Here is a 16,466-nt window from a genome sequence, read left to right as displayed (position 1 = left end):
TTGATGGGTTGGTTTTCAGGTGGTTGTTATTGTAGTAGGTTGTCATCTCTTGAAGGGCGCTTTCCAGGACATCCCCGATCTTCTGGAAGTTCTCCTGTTGGATGTGATGCAGAGGTCGTCAGCATTGATGAAGCGGCAGCATTGTGGGGGGAGTGGTTGGTCGTTGGTGTAGATGTTGAAGAGGAGGGGGGCCAACACGCTGCCTTGCAGTAGGCCGTTATTTTGAGCTTTCCATTTGCTCTTCTTATAGTTTAGTTAAATGAAGAAGCGCCTGTTGTTTAGGAGGCTTTTGATGATTTGGCACAGGTCGAGGTCACCAGTCATGTCAAAAGGTTTCCTGATCATGGTGCACCCTGATTGGCAATGACTTCAAAAACCTAACCATTTTCCTGTTACTGATTTTAGAATTATACTCGATTGTCGATTGACTTGATTGAAGTGATATAAATAAAGCAATTACTAATGAGACTGAGGTCATTAGGACCCGTTAACAATTCTAAAGTGAAAGTGTAGTCTGGTTTTACAAACAAGTTTTTGCCTAGTAATAATTGATTTATTTTTGAAAGATTAAAGTCATGAAAGCATAATCAACAGTTATATAACCTTATGACAGTTTTTTGTCCCTTCCAATCAATGGAGGGCATTCTTTGGGTGGGGGGGGGGACCGCTGATCAGGTTGATTCCAGTTGAGATAAACGCTTGGTCGGAACATGATTGGTAAAAAAAAAAAGAAAAAAGGTAAGCGAAAGACCATCAAACGTAGCCTGGACACCATTCAGATCACGCGACCACACTTGACAAAGTCCTTCAGCCAATCAGCGTAACAAAACATGTGACGCCATAACGGTGAACTTCTCAGTAGATATACAGGGATAAGGAACAGGGAAAGATTTCTATTGTTCTTGTAAAATAGTTGATCTGTCTTTTTCTGCAATAACTGCAGTTATGGCTGTGTTTAAACTACTAATGTTAACGTGACGGCTTGTTGCTTCGGGAGACACCACTACTGTTTTTCCAGTGGCTGTATTTTACATCATCAACAACAATGCAGCGTTTGATTGGCCCCTTCACGTCATCAACCACAACAGAGTCCCTGAATGGGCATGATAACATTGTCATTTCTGGAAATCGATGTGGGCGGCTAGATGTCCAAGCTGATCGGTTTAGTGAACAGAACGTGAGGTCACTTGATCAGGATGGTCTCGATGAACAGACTCTAGTTGGATTATAAAGCTTTGAGTGAATGGACTGTTAATGACACTTATCCACTGCCACGCATCCAGGAGACTCTGGCACGCTGTCTTCAGCACTTTACCACATTGGCTCTAGCTGTGGGGTACTGGCAGGGATTCTGCATTTGGCACCTGGAAGACTTTTTTTTTCAGTGGAACGTGATGCCTTTTAGATTATCTATCGCGTCTGCTACGCTCCATTGGCATATGGACGGTGTCTTGGCGGGAATGCAGTGGTACACGTGCCTAGTGTGTCTCGATATCATCATCCTGGGCAGTGATTCGCGGCAGATGTTGGAGTGTCAAGCCCACGTTTTTGCCCGGCTGTGTGTGGCCTATTTTAAGCACAAACCATCTAAAAGTCACATTTTCTGTGAACGGGTTACCTATCGGGGCACATTGTGTCGGCTCAAGGTGTTGTACAGAACCCAAGGAGGTCCACAAAGTTCAAGAGTGGCCTGCACCACAAAAATTTTCCGAGGTGCGCCGGTATATTAGCTTGGCTTCTTACCGCTGATTAGTGAAGGACTTTGCGACCGTGACCAAGCCCCTCCATGCACTCTCCCAGAAGTACACCCGGTTCCATTGGGCTGTGCAGCTGGTGAGTGTCAGAAGGCGTTCAATGAACTTAAGAGACTAGGTACTGCCTCCATTTTGGGCCATCCTGTGGACAGTGGTACCTAATACTTGGGTGAGCTCCACAGTAATTGGGGTACCAATCTTAAGTCTTAGGTTTTCCAGAGCTTGTGCAAGGTTTTGGGGATCAAAACAACCTGCACCAGCCCTTCCCGACCACAATCCGATGGCCAGGTGGAGGGCGTCAATGACAACTTGCAGAAGATTCTAGCCATTACAAATGGGATTGGGACCTAATGATACCTTCTGCTGTACTGCAAAAAAGCATAGCTCAACAGGCCTGACACCCAACATGAACATCTGCAGGGTGCAGTACAATGTCAGCCAGACAGTGTGGCCCCTGGAGAAAGGAACTGAAAGATTCAGAAACAAGCTTCAGAAATTCCTCCAAACATATTATGTCCCATATTTTGTGGCCGGCCACCTGGATGATTTGGTTCATCTATTTTTGTGTCTTGTGCATATGCATTTGCATTATTATCTGAGAAGTGTGATTTTGGTTTCAGACACGCAACATGGATCTTTGCTTAAAAAATATATACCGTGTTAAAAACAACTTGGAACACAAAAGTTTAATCTCAGAGATTTTCAACTATCTCAGAGCTTCAAAATCCTTGACATATCTGTAGTCACTGCTCATCGATTGTGGCCAAAAGTGCTAATGGCAAGAGTGGATTGAACACCAAATTGTTTAATTTTCATTGTCTCTTACCTAGTAGTTGGGAGGGGCGAAATTATTAACATCCCCAAAATACTTAAATGTTACAAAAACAAAACAAACCACACCCTGATTAGGAATTGTAAAACTCAAGCCTGGTAATCTCAAATTCCAACATCAAATCAGATATCAACCACTGTGGTACAGGGGACCAAGGTGTATCCATCGCCCTCCCCCTAAAGTTATAGCGTCACAGCCTGCTTCCTGCTTGAACACGAACATATTGTCTTTTGGCATATGCAGAGATACCTCCCCCAACCCTCACAAATACCGATACAGACCTATAACCTAACCGACCGCCTCAGACCCCCAGTCTGACTTCTTAACCTAACCGACATTAAGATACCCAGTCCGACTTCTTAACCTAACCGACGTTAAGATCCCCAGTCCGACTTCTTAACCTAACCCACTGCCTCACACCCAGCTTCATACATCTCAGCGCCAGAGGACCCTCCCCAGGCTCCAAAAGGTGTGCATGATCTGGGGTCTGGTGAAAAGCAACAGATGAAACCTGAAAAAGATTTGCTTTTCTAAAGTGTTTTAGGTGCTGACCCAATAGCCAAACAACCATACAGTCTAATCATGGCCCTGATCAGTATAATTTCGCTCTCTGCTACCCAGGCACATTAAGCGAGACACCTCATGAGATCTAGAACTTTCTTACATTCATCCAGAACTGTATCAGTGTGACCACTCAAAATCATCTTTTCTTCTAACAGAATTCCCAATATAATTAAAAAAGAATCCTGAAGCCAATTATACGTCTTACCCTGAACCCCCTTTCTCTGAGGTATCAGCAGCAGGCCATCATTGCCTATATAGAGAGATTAACGCTCAGGCCTTCAAATAGTGACTACAACGACATGCCGCCATGCTAACAGCAGGTCCCCCAACTCTCACACTCTGTACTCTACCTCCCTCTGCTGTCGGTCAGGTACAGTGCTGGGACTGAACAAATACTTAATATTCACTTACATCTATTTATTTTTTTGTTTATTTAATGCTATCACAGCAAAGTAACGCTAGATGATTTTTTGTAACATAAATGCAAAATTCTCTAACTATTTGAAATAAACATTTTTTTTCAGGAATTGGAACTCATGGTCCAATTCAATGCAATGGTCCAACCATTGCATTCACCGCCCATTACATTTTCTACCTTCTTACAGGAAAGTTGGAGGTCATACCTAATTGTATAGTCAATAATTGCCTGACATAAATAAATGCAGAATCACAACGTAAAGGCTTACACATGGACCGACCCCGCGATGACGAGCCGGTGTTTGACCTGTGACGTAGGTTGTACACGTATCCCAGAAGGATGTGTTCGTTAAAGATGGTGGCTGACTGTCAGGCTCACTGTGCTGCACATTTGTAAGGATTTCTCACTTATATCTTCTACAAATACAGGGGGGAAATATACCTAGCTGATAGCGGCCGGTAGCTGAATGCCCCAACGGCTCCATGTCCCTGGTGGTAATCGGGGGGTAACCTGCTGTTGATCAGCGGTCGGTCGGAAATGTGACGTTAGCTCAAACTGCCGACCCGTCTACACGCTCCGTGACATGTCAGCGGTCAGAATCACTTGATGCTCGCACAGGTCAGAGTCGATCCGGTGTTAAACATGTCGTCGATTAGCCGATACGAGAAGTAGTGTTGACATGTCGGCGACAGCGATGACTTAGGAGAACAGCGTATTATGTGCTGCTAACGCGTTAGAGCCATGTTACGTTAAGGCTCGGTGAGTTACCGTTAGCCCCCGAGCACCGGACCGTCCAAACCTTTCCTCTCATCTGGACATTGGACCAGTTCAAAGAGACTCAACACTAGTTTGAGACCTGATCATAATAAGATAATCGATTACCAATTTGTGATGACTGACTGAGTCTCGTGTTATTGTTGCTTGTCTCAAACTACTGGCGAGCAGACAGCTGCGATGCTAACAGACGGCTAGCTCGGTCTATCGGTACACTTGCTCGGTCTATCGTTACACTAGTCTATCGTTAACGGCAGCTACCGCCAGCTTTGTCTGTCGTTACACTAGCTCGGTCTGTGGTTACACTAGCTCGGTCTGTCGCTACACTAGCTCGGTCTGTCGTTACACTCGGCCTGTCGTTACACTAGCTCTACCTGATAGTGTTCTTAAACTATTCAAATGCGATTTAACAAAGGGATATGCCTTGTAACCTTTTGAATGCAAACATGCATGCTTGTTTGTTTGCAATATATATTTTAGCCCAATATTTGTTTCCATCGTTATTGTAGGCCCTTCATTGAAAATGTTATTTGATGTTGTAATGTTTAGTATTTTTTGCGTCCACCATCCACTGTAGACTTTTTTTTATTCTTTGTCATTGAAAGAAATGTACACATATACAAAATATCCCTTAGTGTAGCATTTCTCTTTCATCACAATAGTGATTGCTTTATTTCCAACCTCCTAACTTTTACAAGTGCAGACGGGACTAGGCGTTATAGTTTGTATATTAAGAGACTAAAATGTGTTATGTGCTATTTTAGTGGCCGTTCAACAATATTTAAAAACAAAAATCCTATTTTTTTTTAATTTGACCATATTATGTGTAGCTCTTGGTTACAAGAAATGGCCACGTTTAACTTTTGATTGCAAACAAAAGCTAAAGGAGGGTGTGGTGAAATCTAACAAGGTAACATCCTGGTATTTGCTTTGCCTTCCCCTCTGGTTCCTCCTTTTTGCGTACTCATTCTTACCGTGCTTTTGTTTCCTCTCTAGCTACACCTGAGTCCAATATTCTCAGCAACATAACCGGCTTGGTCTGTGCATTGGTTACGATAGCAACCATGCAGCCCCCTCCTCGGAATGGGCCACCTGGGGCTTCCGGCCTTCCCTCTGCAGGGCCCAACGCCTTCCGCAGGACAAGACCCCTCAAGCACACATCCACAGCACCAGCTGCAATGATGGGACCCCCAGCTGCAATGATGGGACCCCCAGCTGCAATGATGGGACCCCCAGCTGCAATGATGGGACCCCCATCTAGTAACCATCCGATGACAGACCCTTTTGCTTTTGGGATGCAAGCCCCAGCACCTATGGCTGCTGCTGCTGCTGCTGGTCCTCCTATGGTACCCAATAGCAACGCTCCCTTCCCACAGATGGCTCCCAATAGTCTGTATTCACAGGCTGGCCCAGGCATGCATCCACAGCCAGTGGATCACCAACAAGCTGCTGCCTCCGGTCCGCACTCATCCTATCAGGCCGGAGTAAACCTTTTCACCCCTCAAGGTGTAGCTCCTCCTGCTCAACAGCACCCAGGACAGCTACCGCCGCATGTCACACAAGGATATACACAACCAAATTCAGAACAGGGCTATTTTAATTCAATAGCACAGCCACCACCGACGACCCAGAATGTCTCGTCCATGGCCTCAAACTCAATGCCTAGCCAGCCATATTTCCATCAGGACCACCAGGGGGAGCATGCTCCTCAAGCCATGCCCTTCCAGCCAGTGCCTCCCACAACATCATCCTCTCATTGGTCCCCTGATCATGGGAGTCGCCCTCCATCATTGCAAAACTATTTCCAGCCAACCACTGACCCCCCATTGCAGCCCTTTAACATCCCTCACCAGCCTCAACCATACCCTTCCCACCCACCGTCCCCTCATCATAACGCCCCCACTCCTCCAACACAGCCCGAACCTTCCCAAGTCCAGGCACCTCTTCCCCAGGACCCGGAGATGGTTCCTACGAGCTCACAATGGCCAGATCCAAATGTACCTCAGCAGCATGAATCACACTTCCAGGTTCAGAGCTACTTCAGTCAAGGCGCAGGCACACAAGATACCTGGTTTAACCAGCCGTCACAGGATCCAGGCTATCACCAAATGGGCATTGGCATGAGCCCCACCCCAACCCGGCCCACCTCAGTTGGACCTCAACGTAGTACCCCAACTACTGATCCTTTGCCTGGAGCGGCCCCACTTCCATATGCACAGGAATCTGGTTCTGTGTCAATGTTCTTCAGGGGAAGTGACGTGGAGAACGAAGAGACACTGGCTGGAGAGGGTAAGAAAGCTGTGAATGGTATGCAGGGATCCGGCCAGCTTCACAGCCATCCACAACTGCCTCCACTGCCCCACGTCAGTCAGGCAGAGCCTCCAACAGGGGATTACCATGGAGCCTCTTTCAGCAGCAATCCACACATACCGTACATGAATGAGGGCCTTTACGCATGCCCAGTGAACATCCAAAAGCCTTCTGAACCTCAGTTTCACCACGTGGAGAATCTTGAGTGTGTACCCAACCAGGAAGTGTTGCCCAGTAAAACCATTGGTAGCCCCTCTGGTGAGGTAGGGCACGGAGAAGACCATTATGAAGCAGGTCCAAACCTTGAGACCCCAGATACGATTCCACGACCAATGAGATCTGCTAGTGTGTCATCGAGCTACAGTAATGTAAGCCACGGTAGTGGAACTGGGTCCCGCCGACATCAGGGGGTCATGGGCACTTTTATACAGCAAGAAAGCCCTCGCCTCGCGGAGGATCATAACATCTCTGTGGCTGCTGGGGGATACTTTGAGCAGATTGACACTTCTCCACCTACTGATGTGGGTGCGCACCATAGCTCCCAGGAGCATATGTATACCAGTCAGCCCCCTACACCCAGCCCCCCCAAACCTACTGGTGTATTCCAGGCCAGTGCAAACAGCTCTTTTGAACCTGTACGCTCGCATGGAGTTGGGGTACGCCCCGTTGAAGTTGACAGGGCGAAAATGGTTGCTGAAGGGGGTGGCGATGCTGTACCTGGCAACCTGGAGCAGCCCCCAGATAATATTGAGAACATTTATGGAACCGGTCATCCTCTAATGACTGGACCTGGAGTTCCTCACCTCGTACACCCTGTGGTTCTGTCTCACTCCCGGCCATCTTCCCGTGCGTTTGGCGCTCACCGGCCATGTGAAAGCCCTGCCACTACTCTATGGGCTCAGAATGACCCTTCCACCTTAGGAGCCAACATCCTTCTGGCCCCTGCTGCTCCCCCAGTCCTCGCCCCGCTACGGGAACCTAGTAACGACGTCATCCAGCCCCCAGAAGATGGTCCTTTGGACCTTCAACCCCCCCAGAGAACCAGTGCCACACAGCAGCACTCAGAGAATCTAGAGAACCCGCCGAAGGTGAGTGTGGGGGATCTGTCAGACTCCCAAGGTCACCTGGGCTTTGCGTCTCTCTTGGTGGCCGACACGCTTCACCAGCCTGTGTTGATTGCCCCTCCGGTGTCCAATTATAGTGTGATTCCTCCCACTGCACAAGCTGCTGCTCCAAGGCAGCAGACCAGTCCACCCATGAGACCCCCCTCACAGGGGCATGGGGCCAGTACCTCCCAACCACCTCTATTATCGTCCGATCAGAACCAATCCTTCATGGCATTACCAATGATCAACCCCTCTTCTGCGCAGAGTCAGGGCCCACTTAACCTGGCTCGAGATCAGAAAGAATGCGAAAGATGGGAAACCTCCGCTTTGCCGTTATCACAGGCCGCATGCCTTCCTCTGTCGAGGGCTCAATCAATGGATGGGGAGAGCCACTCTGCTCTCCCTATGAATCCACAACTTTCAAATTATGAACTGCTTGATTTTTCTATGCACCAATCACAGAGCCAAACGCAGGCCTCAGGCCATCCTTCCCCTCTACAAGGGTCTCCACAGGCTAGTAACGCTCCCGGGTTCTACCTGCAGGTCACCAAAGATGCTCAACAGGGGTTAAGGGGCGAAGGCGAACGCATTGCCCAGGCCCCAGTGTCTAATGCTGCCCTACATGCACCTGAGGCTGCCCCCACACCTGAAGCTGCCCCCACCCGGGCAGCTTCAAACCCCCAGCAGCCGCTCGCAGAGCATCCCCAGATGCCCGCTATCCAACCTGCTGCACAGGGTCCTGCGGTGAGTCGACCTCCTTCAGCCCACGGTTTTCCTGGAGGGAGCGGTCCTGCCTCAGCTGCTGCTCCTTCTGCGGTTCCTCCTCCTCCTGCTGCTGCTGCTGCTGCTTCTTACCCCTCTGGGCTCCAGGGACAAGTCCCTCCAGGGGCCCCCCAGCCAAACCCTGCCGCACCCCCACGTCCCCCTTCCTCTGTGGGTAGCCAGGGTTATGGCCCTGCTCAAGGCGCACCGGTCCCGGGGTACGGAGGTTTCCATGCAGGCGCCTATGGAGAATACCCTGATGGCAGAGCGCCCCATCCCCCTGGCCAGTATCCTCCGCCTGGGGATCCAAGAGCACAGCCTTACTACAATGTATGTAATGAGTACTTCATTAAGTTATACATTAGTTAACTCACTTATGTGTCTAATTGATCGTCTAGCATGCTAGTTATTTATTGCAATACAACTGAGCCATGCCATGTTGAATTCGATTGCCGAAACGGTGAGCTGTAAATACTTAACTGCCGCTGTATTCCAGGAGGACCCATACAGAAGGTTTGATCCATGGTATGGAAGATATGAAGGACAGAACCCGGCGTACCGAGATCCCAACACCCAGTACCGAGAGCCTCAGCCCGAGAGGCCCAGCTCCCGGTCCAGTCAGTACTCGGACAGGTCGTCATCCAGGTGAGACCACAGCAACGCCATCAGTTCCCATGCACTTCATGCTAGCAAGAATCCAAAGCCAACTGAGCAATGGTTACCACTGATTAAAAATGTCATACAGACATCTCTGTAACGTTTCTCAAGCTCATCACCACAAACGATCTGGTATTAAATAATGTCGACAATTGGGCAAATCTTCCAACTGCAATCAATGAAATACAATATGAAATCCTCACTTGTGTTAATGATGCTTCTATGTTCAAACCCTCATCCAAAGGCAAGGCTACCCGGAAGACTACCAGAGAGCCAACCGAAGTGCCTACGAGGAATATTATGCAGACTATTACAAGAAACCGTACGACTATGGTAAGGACCAATGCTATATTATCTTCCTTGATACTACATATACTTCAAAATCTTGCTGTTGTGACACTTGCAGATCAAGATTTGACTGAACAATTCCATGGATATAAATGATTGCCTGGCAATTAAAAACAAAATGTCTTAGGCTACAATTCAGGTGCCTACGATCCCAGATACAGAGGCTACTACGACCAGTCCTACTGGTACAACTATGATGAGGCCTACAGAGGGCGAGACCCCTACTACAACCCTCAACTACAACAGCAGCAGCAGCAACAACAACTGCAACAGCCCCCACTACTACCACAACAACAACAGCCCTTTGCTAGGTAAGCAGTATATAGAGGTTCGTAACTGCCAAAGGCCATCCAGTTCTGTGTAGTACTAAAAAAATGTACTTGGAACGGTTCACATTTTTATTGAAGAAGCTATTTCTTTTTAATTTAGTTAATTCAACATTTGATCCCTATTAAATGCGTTGTGCTTAAATAATGACCCACTGCTCTCCCTCTGTTGGACCGATTTGAATGTTTGTTGAAGCCTGGTTGGGCAATGCTTGGTGTGGCCAGCCGGCCAGTGCCCCTCATTCAGCCCTTTCTGCTCTGTTCTCCTTCAGGCCGGAGGGCTACGAGGACCAATGGCGCTACTACCCGGGCTACGACGCCAGCTTCGACGACGACTACCGCCGGAGAGAGGAATCCGTCTTGGATGACTTTGACCGGCGCAGCGTCCACAGCGAGATGTCAGCCCACAGCCTGCACAGCAACCACACCCAGCACAGCCGACACAGCGCGTCCAGCGTCCGGTCGCAGCAGGTCAGCGGGCGGTTACCCACATGGAATAAACCAAGCATCATATGTCACATTATCTCATTCACCGAGTTGGATGTCAATTATTGATGGATGATTTATTTGACAGTGACGGATAATGTTTTTTATTTTTAATAACTGAGTGACATCGTGTGACAATAGTGACAATATAACTATTGACGTCGCTCTGAGATATTTGGTAGCCCGGACAAATTTGGTAAGAACAATATGATATTCATATTACACGTTCCAATGCAGTCAAACCTGTAGCCTCAAGGACCAATTATTAACTTAGTCAGTCATTTACACAAACCAAGATAACACTGGCAATTAAAAACAAAAAATATTTCGCTATAATATGCATATATACAAGAGATTTCATAACCCCCATTATATTCACTCAAAACTCCAACAGAACATTCATAGAAAGAGCCAATAGCAGTTAAAACACTACCTTGGTACACACATATCTATTAACTTTGGCATTAATCATATTTTCGGTTCAGAAACGTTGAGCAAACATATTCGTTGTTTGCAAGAACGTACAAATAGCCAAGACAGATCTGACAATATTGAATTTGAAAATAGTAAGTCAAAGGCAAAACTCATCTTGACACAGCTGTTGACATATATTTTTATCCTTCTGCCTGTGTCTGTCTATCTCCTGTATACCTGCATGTCATTATATGTCTGTATACCTGCATATCTTTCTTTCTGTCTGTTTTTTATCTTCATTCCTATCTATTTTCTATGTGTATCCCAATCTTATAGCCTATCTATTTATCTATGTCTATCTCAGACAGTGTGAGATTTTAAATGTATAAGCATAATGACCAAGTTAAGGTACCTATTTCCTAAACTCACTTGTAGTTAAAATATGCATACGTCACCTACTGTATTATCAGTAGGTAGATCTCTGCCTGTCGGTCTTGGAGATGGCCTTGTTTGCAAAGCATTATAGCAACCGTCTTAAAGGGTCTGTAGGTAAGACTGCTGGTTCGGGAATCCTTCTTGCCTGTCAATGACGGGTGTGGGAATTCAACGCTTGTCAATGTCGGAGCAATTTAGGGAGGGAGCAGAGAGAGAGGGCTTTAGGGGTTTTCATTTCAAAATATAGTTGTTGTTTTTCTGCCCTCTCCTCACAACGCTGGAATCGTGCCTACAGCGGATTGAAAAGTCCTCGCCCTATCCTCCCATCTGCTGTACTGCCGGTACAGTGGTCCTGGTCTAATATACCACCTCTCTCTCCATGTGTGGCCATGCAGAGTCAGGTGTACCGGAGCCAACCTGACCTGACGGTGTACGACACCACCGCTCCCATCCGGAGTGACCCCTACAGACAGTACCCGGACCAGGCGGACGGCAGCCAGAACTACACCCAGTACACCTACCCTGCGGACTACAGCACAGAGTCCACCTGGATCGCACCTGAGCAACGTAAAGACACACATTGATTATCATCACAACACATGCCTAAAATAGTTGTTTTGCATTTTGATTTTACTTTAATTATAATGGTAAACAACATAATAAAACACGATCATTTAAACACAACTTTAACAAAGGATTGCACAGATGAGCAGCACATTTCAAACGTCACATAGCAGTGCCTTAAACAAATAGGGCCAATTATTTATAATAGATTGAACAGCAAAATAGAGATGTAATTGTTGCCGTTTGCGGACTCCCGGATCTCTATAATATCTCAGCCTAAAGCGATGTTGCGATGTAACCCTAACGCACAGCAAGGCAGGTAGTCATTTCTCGTGTGTGTGTAATAAAAAGTTTGTGTCTCCTTCTTCCTCCACTTCTCCAGCGCCCCCCCGCCCACACACCCCAGAGAAGTTCATCATGCCCCACCGCTGTGCCCGCTTTGGGCCCGGGGGGCACCTGGTCCAGGTGCTGGCCAACATGCCCTCGGCTGGGCAGCCGGCCCTGGTGGACATCTACAACATGGAGGTAAGTGGGTCTGGTTGTGCATTGTGCATTGAAGTTTAATTAATCTACCGCTTTGCATTTGGTCGATGGGTAGTTGGTTCCAAATTCCCTTTCTTCAGCATAATTTAGATTTTTAGATCAGTGTTTTGGTATTATTTTAATGGTCAAATTCGGTTTATTTTAGTTTTGCAGTATTTTGAAGCTAATTTTGGAAGTAAGCATTTAAATAATATAATTTTGTGGTTTACCACAAACGTTTGTTTTTTGTTTGTTGTAGCTTTTGACAAAAGCGTAAAATTTTAAATGTTCTCTCGCTGTCCCAATGTCACACTTACCGAGCCCTTTCCGTGAGTCCGCATCAGTGCAGACTTCACCTAAGGGAATTACCCACAGTTCAAAGCGTTGTGACGTTTACCGCGGAGACCATAGGGATATCCGGAAATTAGGAAGGTAAATAACAAGATGACGCTACTGTCTATAGAGTGGCGAAGTCACGCCCCTTCCGGTAGAGCTCATGGGACCTATGAGATCGAAAAATATGAATGGTTTCAATGGAGAGAAAGTAATTATTTTCTGGTCCCAGTCTTTATATGCCCCGGATTACAAATATGTTTGTGGATTTAAATGATAATTTTTCATGCAAAGAAAACTAAACATTTTCGTGAAGAAGTTTGATAATGTTAGGTTTTTTCCAAGGGGAGGATAAAAGCATCAAAAGAGGTGAAAACCATTATAAGTTGGGGCATGTGGAGAGTTTCAGTTATGCCGATGGAGAGATTGTCGGTCTTGTCCATGCCAGTCGCAGGGAGCGTGACGGCACATACGAGACATGTAGTCTTTCTCATTGTGTTTTCTCTACAGCCTTTAACTGAACAATTGCACAATAAACGGTCAAACTCTAGACATGAAATATTATTAATTATTTAAATCCACAAACAACATGTGTGTAATCCGGGGCATATAAAGACTGGGACCAGAAGATAATTACTTTCTCTCCATTGAAACCATACATATTTTTCGATCTCATAGGTCCCATGGGCTCTACCGGAAGGGGCGTGACTTCGCCTCTATGCGCGACCAGATAGGAATTTCTGCCTTTTTTTAGTGAGCCTGATCATTTGGATCAGCTCACCAACAAGAGCCTGCTCTTTTGGCTCCCAAACGGCTCTTCACATTACTACCGTATTTCCCGCACTATAACACGCACCGGATTATAAGGCGCACCTTCAATGAATGACCTATTTTAGAACTTTTTTCATAAAAAGGGCGCACCGGATTATAAGGCGCATAGCATAGAAGATACTGCAGTCAAACGTTTGACTGGGGATGCGTTATGCATCCACTAGATGGAGCTGTGCTAATTGTATAGCTCGTCACGCGCAACGCAACTGTGAGGACGAGTTGCTGCATTTAGCAGATATAAAACTGGAACCTTTATGACAAAAAGGTAAAACACAATTACGCAGTTCCAAACCTTAGATTTTTTAAATATCTTGCAAACGTGAATGATACATAGTAGAGCATCGCACCCTCGAATCTTGTAGTGTGGCCAGTCTTCCGCCCGATTTCCTGGGTCTGTGATCGTATAGTGTGACCTTCCATGAGTAAGCGCAGTAAAATGCTGTGTGCACTGACTACGATAGCCGTAATGCTGCAAGCAGTGTGGCTTTATCGTAGTCGTAGTGAAACATTTTATTATTATTATTAAATTGTTTCTATTGGTTTTTCATGCTGAAACATTTTGACAGAGCGCCGTTTACAACCAGTATGGATCAACCAATTAACCAATTGATCCATATATAAGGCGCTCCGGATTATAAGGCGCACTGTCGTTTTTTGAGAAAATTACCGGCTTTTAAGTGCGCCTTATATTGCGGAAAATACGGTACTTATAATTCAGCCAAATGTAGCCCATTCTGACTTATGATTAGTATGTGTAGGCCAATAATCACTTAAATTATTCAATGCATCCTTTATACTGAAGTATTCAAAAGTAAAAATTTTATTTTCTAATATCAATAAATTGCTGTAGCCGATTTTTTTTCATTGCATTTACAAAAAAACCAAAGAAGCGTCAAAATGAGAATTCCCAAACCGGCATGTGTCAGCAACACCTTTGTCATTAAACGTTGTCAAGGTAGCATGTGCTCTCCTGAAGTGCTGTCCCAATCCCATATATACCTATCTGAGCCCATGTGGCCTCGCACACTCGCTCACTTAGCACCAGAGATCAAGTAAGTCCGTGAGTCCTTAGTCCTTAGTCCTCAGGGCTCACTTCGGGATTGGCCATTAGAGTGCAGACCATGCTAAATGTAAGTGTCTCTTGAGTGCAGACCATGCTAAATGTAAGTGTCTCTTTGAGTGCAGACCATGCAAAATGTAAGTGTCTCTTGAGTGCAGACCATGCTAAATGTAAGTGTCTCTTGAGTGCAGACCATGCTAAATGTAAGTGTCTCTTTGAGTGCAGACCATGCTAAATGTAAGTGTCTCTTTGAGTGCAGACCATGCTAAATGTAAGTGTCTCTTTGAGTGCAGACCATGCTAAATGTAAGTGTCTCTTGAGTGCAGACCATGCTAAATGTAAGTGTCTCTTTGAGTGCAGACCATGCTAAATGTAAGTGTCTCTTTGAGTGCAGACCATGCTAAGTGTAAGTGTCTCTTTGAGTGCAGACCATGCTAAGTGTAAGTGTCTCTTTGAGTGCAGACCATTCTCCAGGACACCAATGAGCAGGCAGAGCTACGCTCCTTCCCCGGACCCCTTGTCAAGTAAGGATCCCTGTTACAGCACGCACACGCCATTCAAATCACTTCCACTGCCCTGTTCGAAGGAACAGCTTTCGATAGGTATAGGCTTAAACCAGAACTGACTCAAACCAGCGTTTCACTGGCTATATTTTTTTGTTGATTTCAAAATAGGGTTAAATTTTCAAAAATTTGTACAATCATTTGCTAGGTTGCTACTCAAATCTCAATTCAATATGCGTATGCATAGTTTATAATAAAGTAATGTAAGAATAAAGTTAAATAAAATATGTATTATTTTGCTCATGCATATTGTTGAAAAAATATATAATACCAAAATCATGCATTTCGGGCTGGGAGTTGTAGGAAGGAGGGTGGGTGTTGCGACCAAACTTTGTGATCCTTTTTAGTACCGTGGTTCTATATGAGGGTTATAATGAGCGATGCGCCACACCATCACGTTATACTACAAGTAGAGCTTAACCCTCACTTGGATTCGCATACCAAAAATAAACCACTGCTAAGGTGGAGCTTCACTATCCACCAACACCATGGTGCTATTCTATAGGTGTCCAGGAAGCCTAACCCTTAATGAAGGTGCTGACCCTTATTGAAGGTAATAACCTTTATTGAAGAAAGTGACTTTGGATGTGTGTATGAGCCAAGAACTGAAACTGGTAGAATAGATGGAACAGCACGATATTAAAGATCTTCCTGTGAAGGCAGATCGTCAACTTTTTATTGTTCACAATATTCTCATTTCGCACACCCATACTTGGAATGCAATAGAAGTTATTGGATATCATATAAAGAGGTTGTTGCCATTATCTAAACCAGTTAGACGATAGACTAGTCTGAACTCAGACTAGTCTAATCTGTACTTCTGAACTCGGGATGCCTTCTGACTTGACATGGCAGACCCGGACCCCAGCCTGGTTCACCCTGAAACGGAGCCCAGCCTGGAGTCCGGTTCACCCTGAAACGGAGCCCAGCCTGGAGTCCGGTTCACCCTGAAACGGAGCTCAGCCTGGAGTGGTCCTGTCTGATGCCTGTCTGTTGTTTGTCAGGGAGGAGACCCACAAGGGAGACGTGATCAAGTTCTCCCAGAACAAGGCCCTGGAGTGCGTGCGGAACAACGACCTGCTGGACCGTGACTCGGCCTGCCTGTTGTGGGACTTCATCATGCTCCTCTGCCGACAGAATGGGGTATGCTCCAGGGAGGGAGACTCAACAAACTTCATTATTATACAGAAATATGGTCCATGACCACGTTTACATGCACACCTTGAGTTCAATGAAGGCTGAATAATACGATTAAGACCATACTGGGACTGAAGTTTTACTTTAGTAGGCAGAATGGAGGGTTGGTTCCTCCGATGTGACACTTTATTCTCTGGAGGGACCACTAAATATTTACATCCTCCCTCGTAACGTGCCTCAGGACCCTGATGGAGGCACCGAACAAATACA

The 16,466-nt window shown here is 46.0% G+C and overlaps 1 protein-coding gene across 5 annotated transcripts in view; it reads left to right on the top strand.

Moving 5' to 3' along the window:
• Window positions 1-3,911: 3,911 nt before the first annotated feature.
• Window positions 3,912-16,466, top strand: part of sec16a (SEC16 homolog A, endoplasmic reticulum export factor) — a 29,041-nt gene continuing 16,486 nt past the window's right edge. For 3 of the 5 annotated variants that reach the window (XM_079755319.1, XM_079755318.1, XM_079755316.1), the window contains exons 1-10: window positions 3,912-3,960; window positions 5,339-8,850; window positions 9,017-9,165; window positions 9,422-9,510; window positions 9,653-9,836; window positions 10,124-10,322; window positions 11,582-11,753; window positions 12,133-12,275; window positions 14,959-15,020; window positions 16,064-16,202. In XM_079755319.1, the coding sequence (XP_079611445.1) occupies window positions 5,407-8,850; window positions 9,017-9,165; window positions 9,422-9,510; window positions 9,653-9,836; window positions 10,124-10,322; window positions 11,582-11,753; window positions 12,133-12,275; window positions 14,959-15,020; window positions 16,064-16,202 (4,581 nt within the window). In that variant the 5' untranslated portion in view covers window positions 3,912-3,960; window positions 5,339-5,406. Of the gene's footprint in view, window positions 3,961-4,090; window positions 4,187-5,338; window positions 8,851-9,016; window positions 9,166-9,421; window positions 9,511-9,652; window positions 9,837-10,123; window positions 10,323-11,581; window positions 11,754-12,132; window positions 12,276-14,958; window positions 15,021-16,063; window positions 16,203-16,466 lie in introns of those variants that run through there. The other 2 variants (XM_079755320.1, XM_079755317.1) reach the window with 2 other exon arrangements.

The sequence above is a fragment of the Pollachius pollachius genome (genome assembly GCF_949987615.1).
Source record: "Pollachius pollachius genome assembly, chromosome: 18".
NCBI classification, from domain to species: Eukaryota; Metazoa; Chordata; class Actinopteri; order Gadiformes; family Gadidae; genus Pollachius; species Pollachius pollachius.
This window is presented reverse-complemented; position numbering and strand designations above follow the sequence as displayed.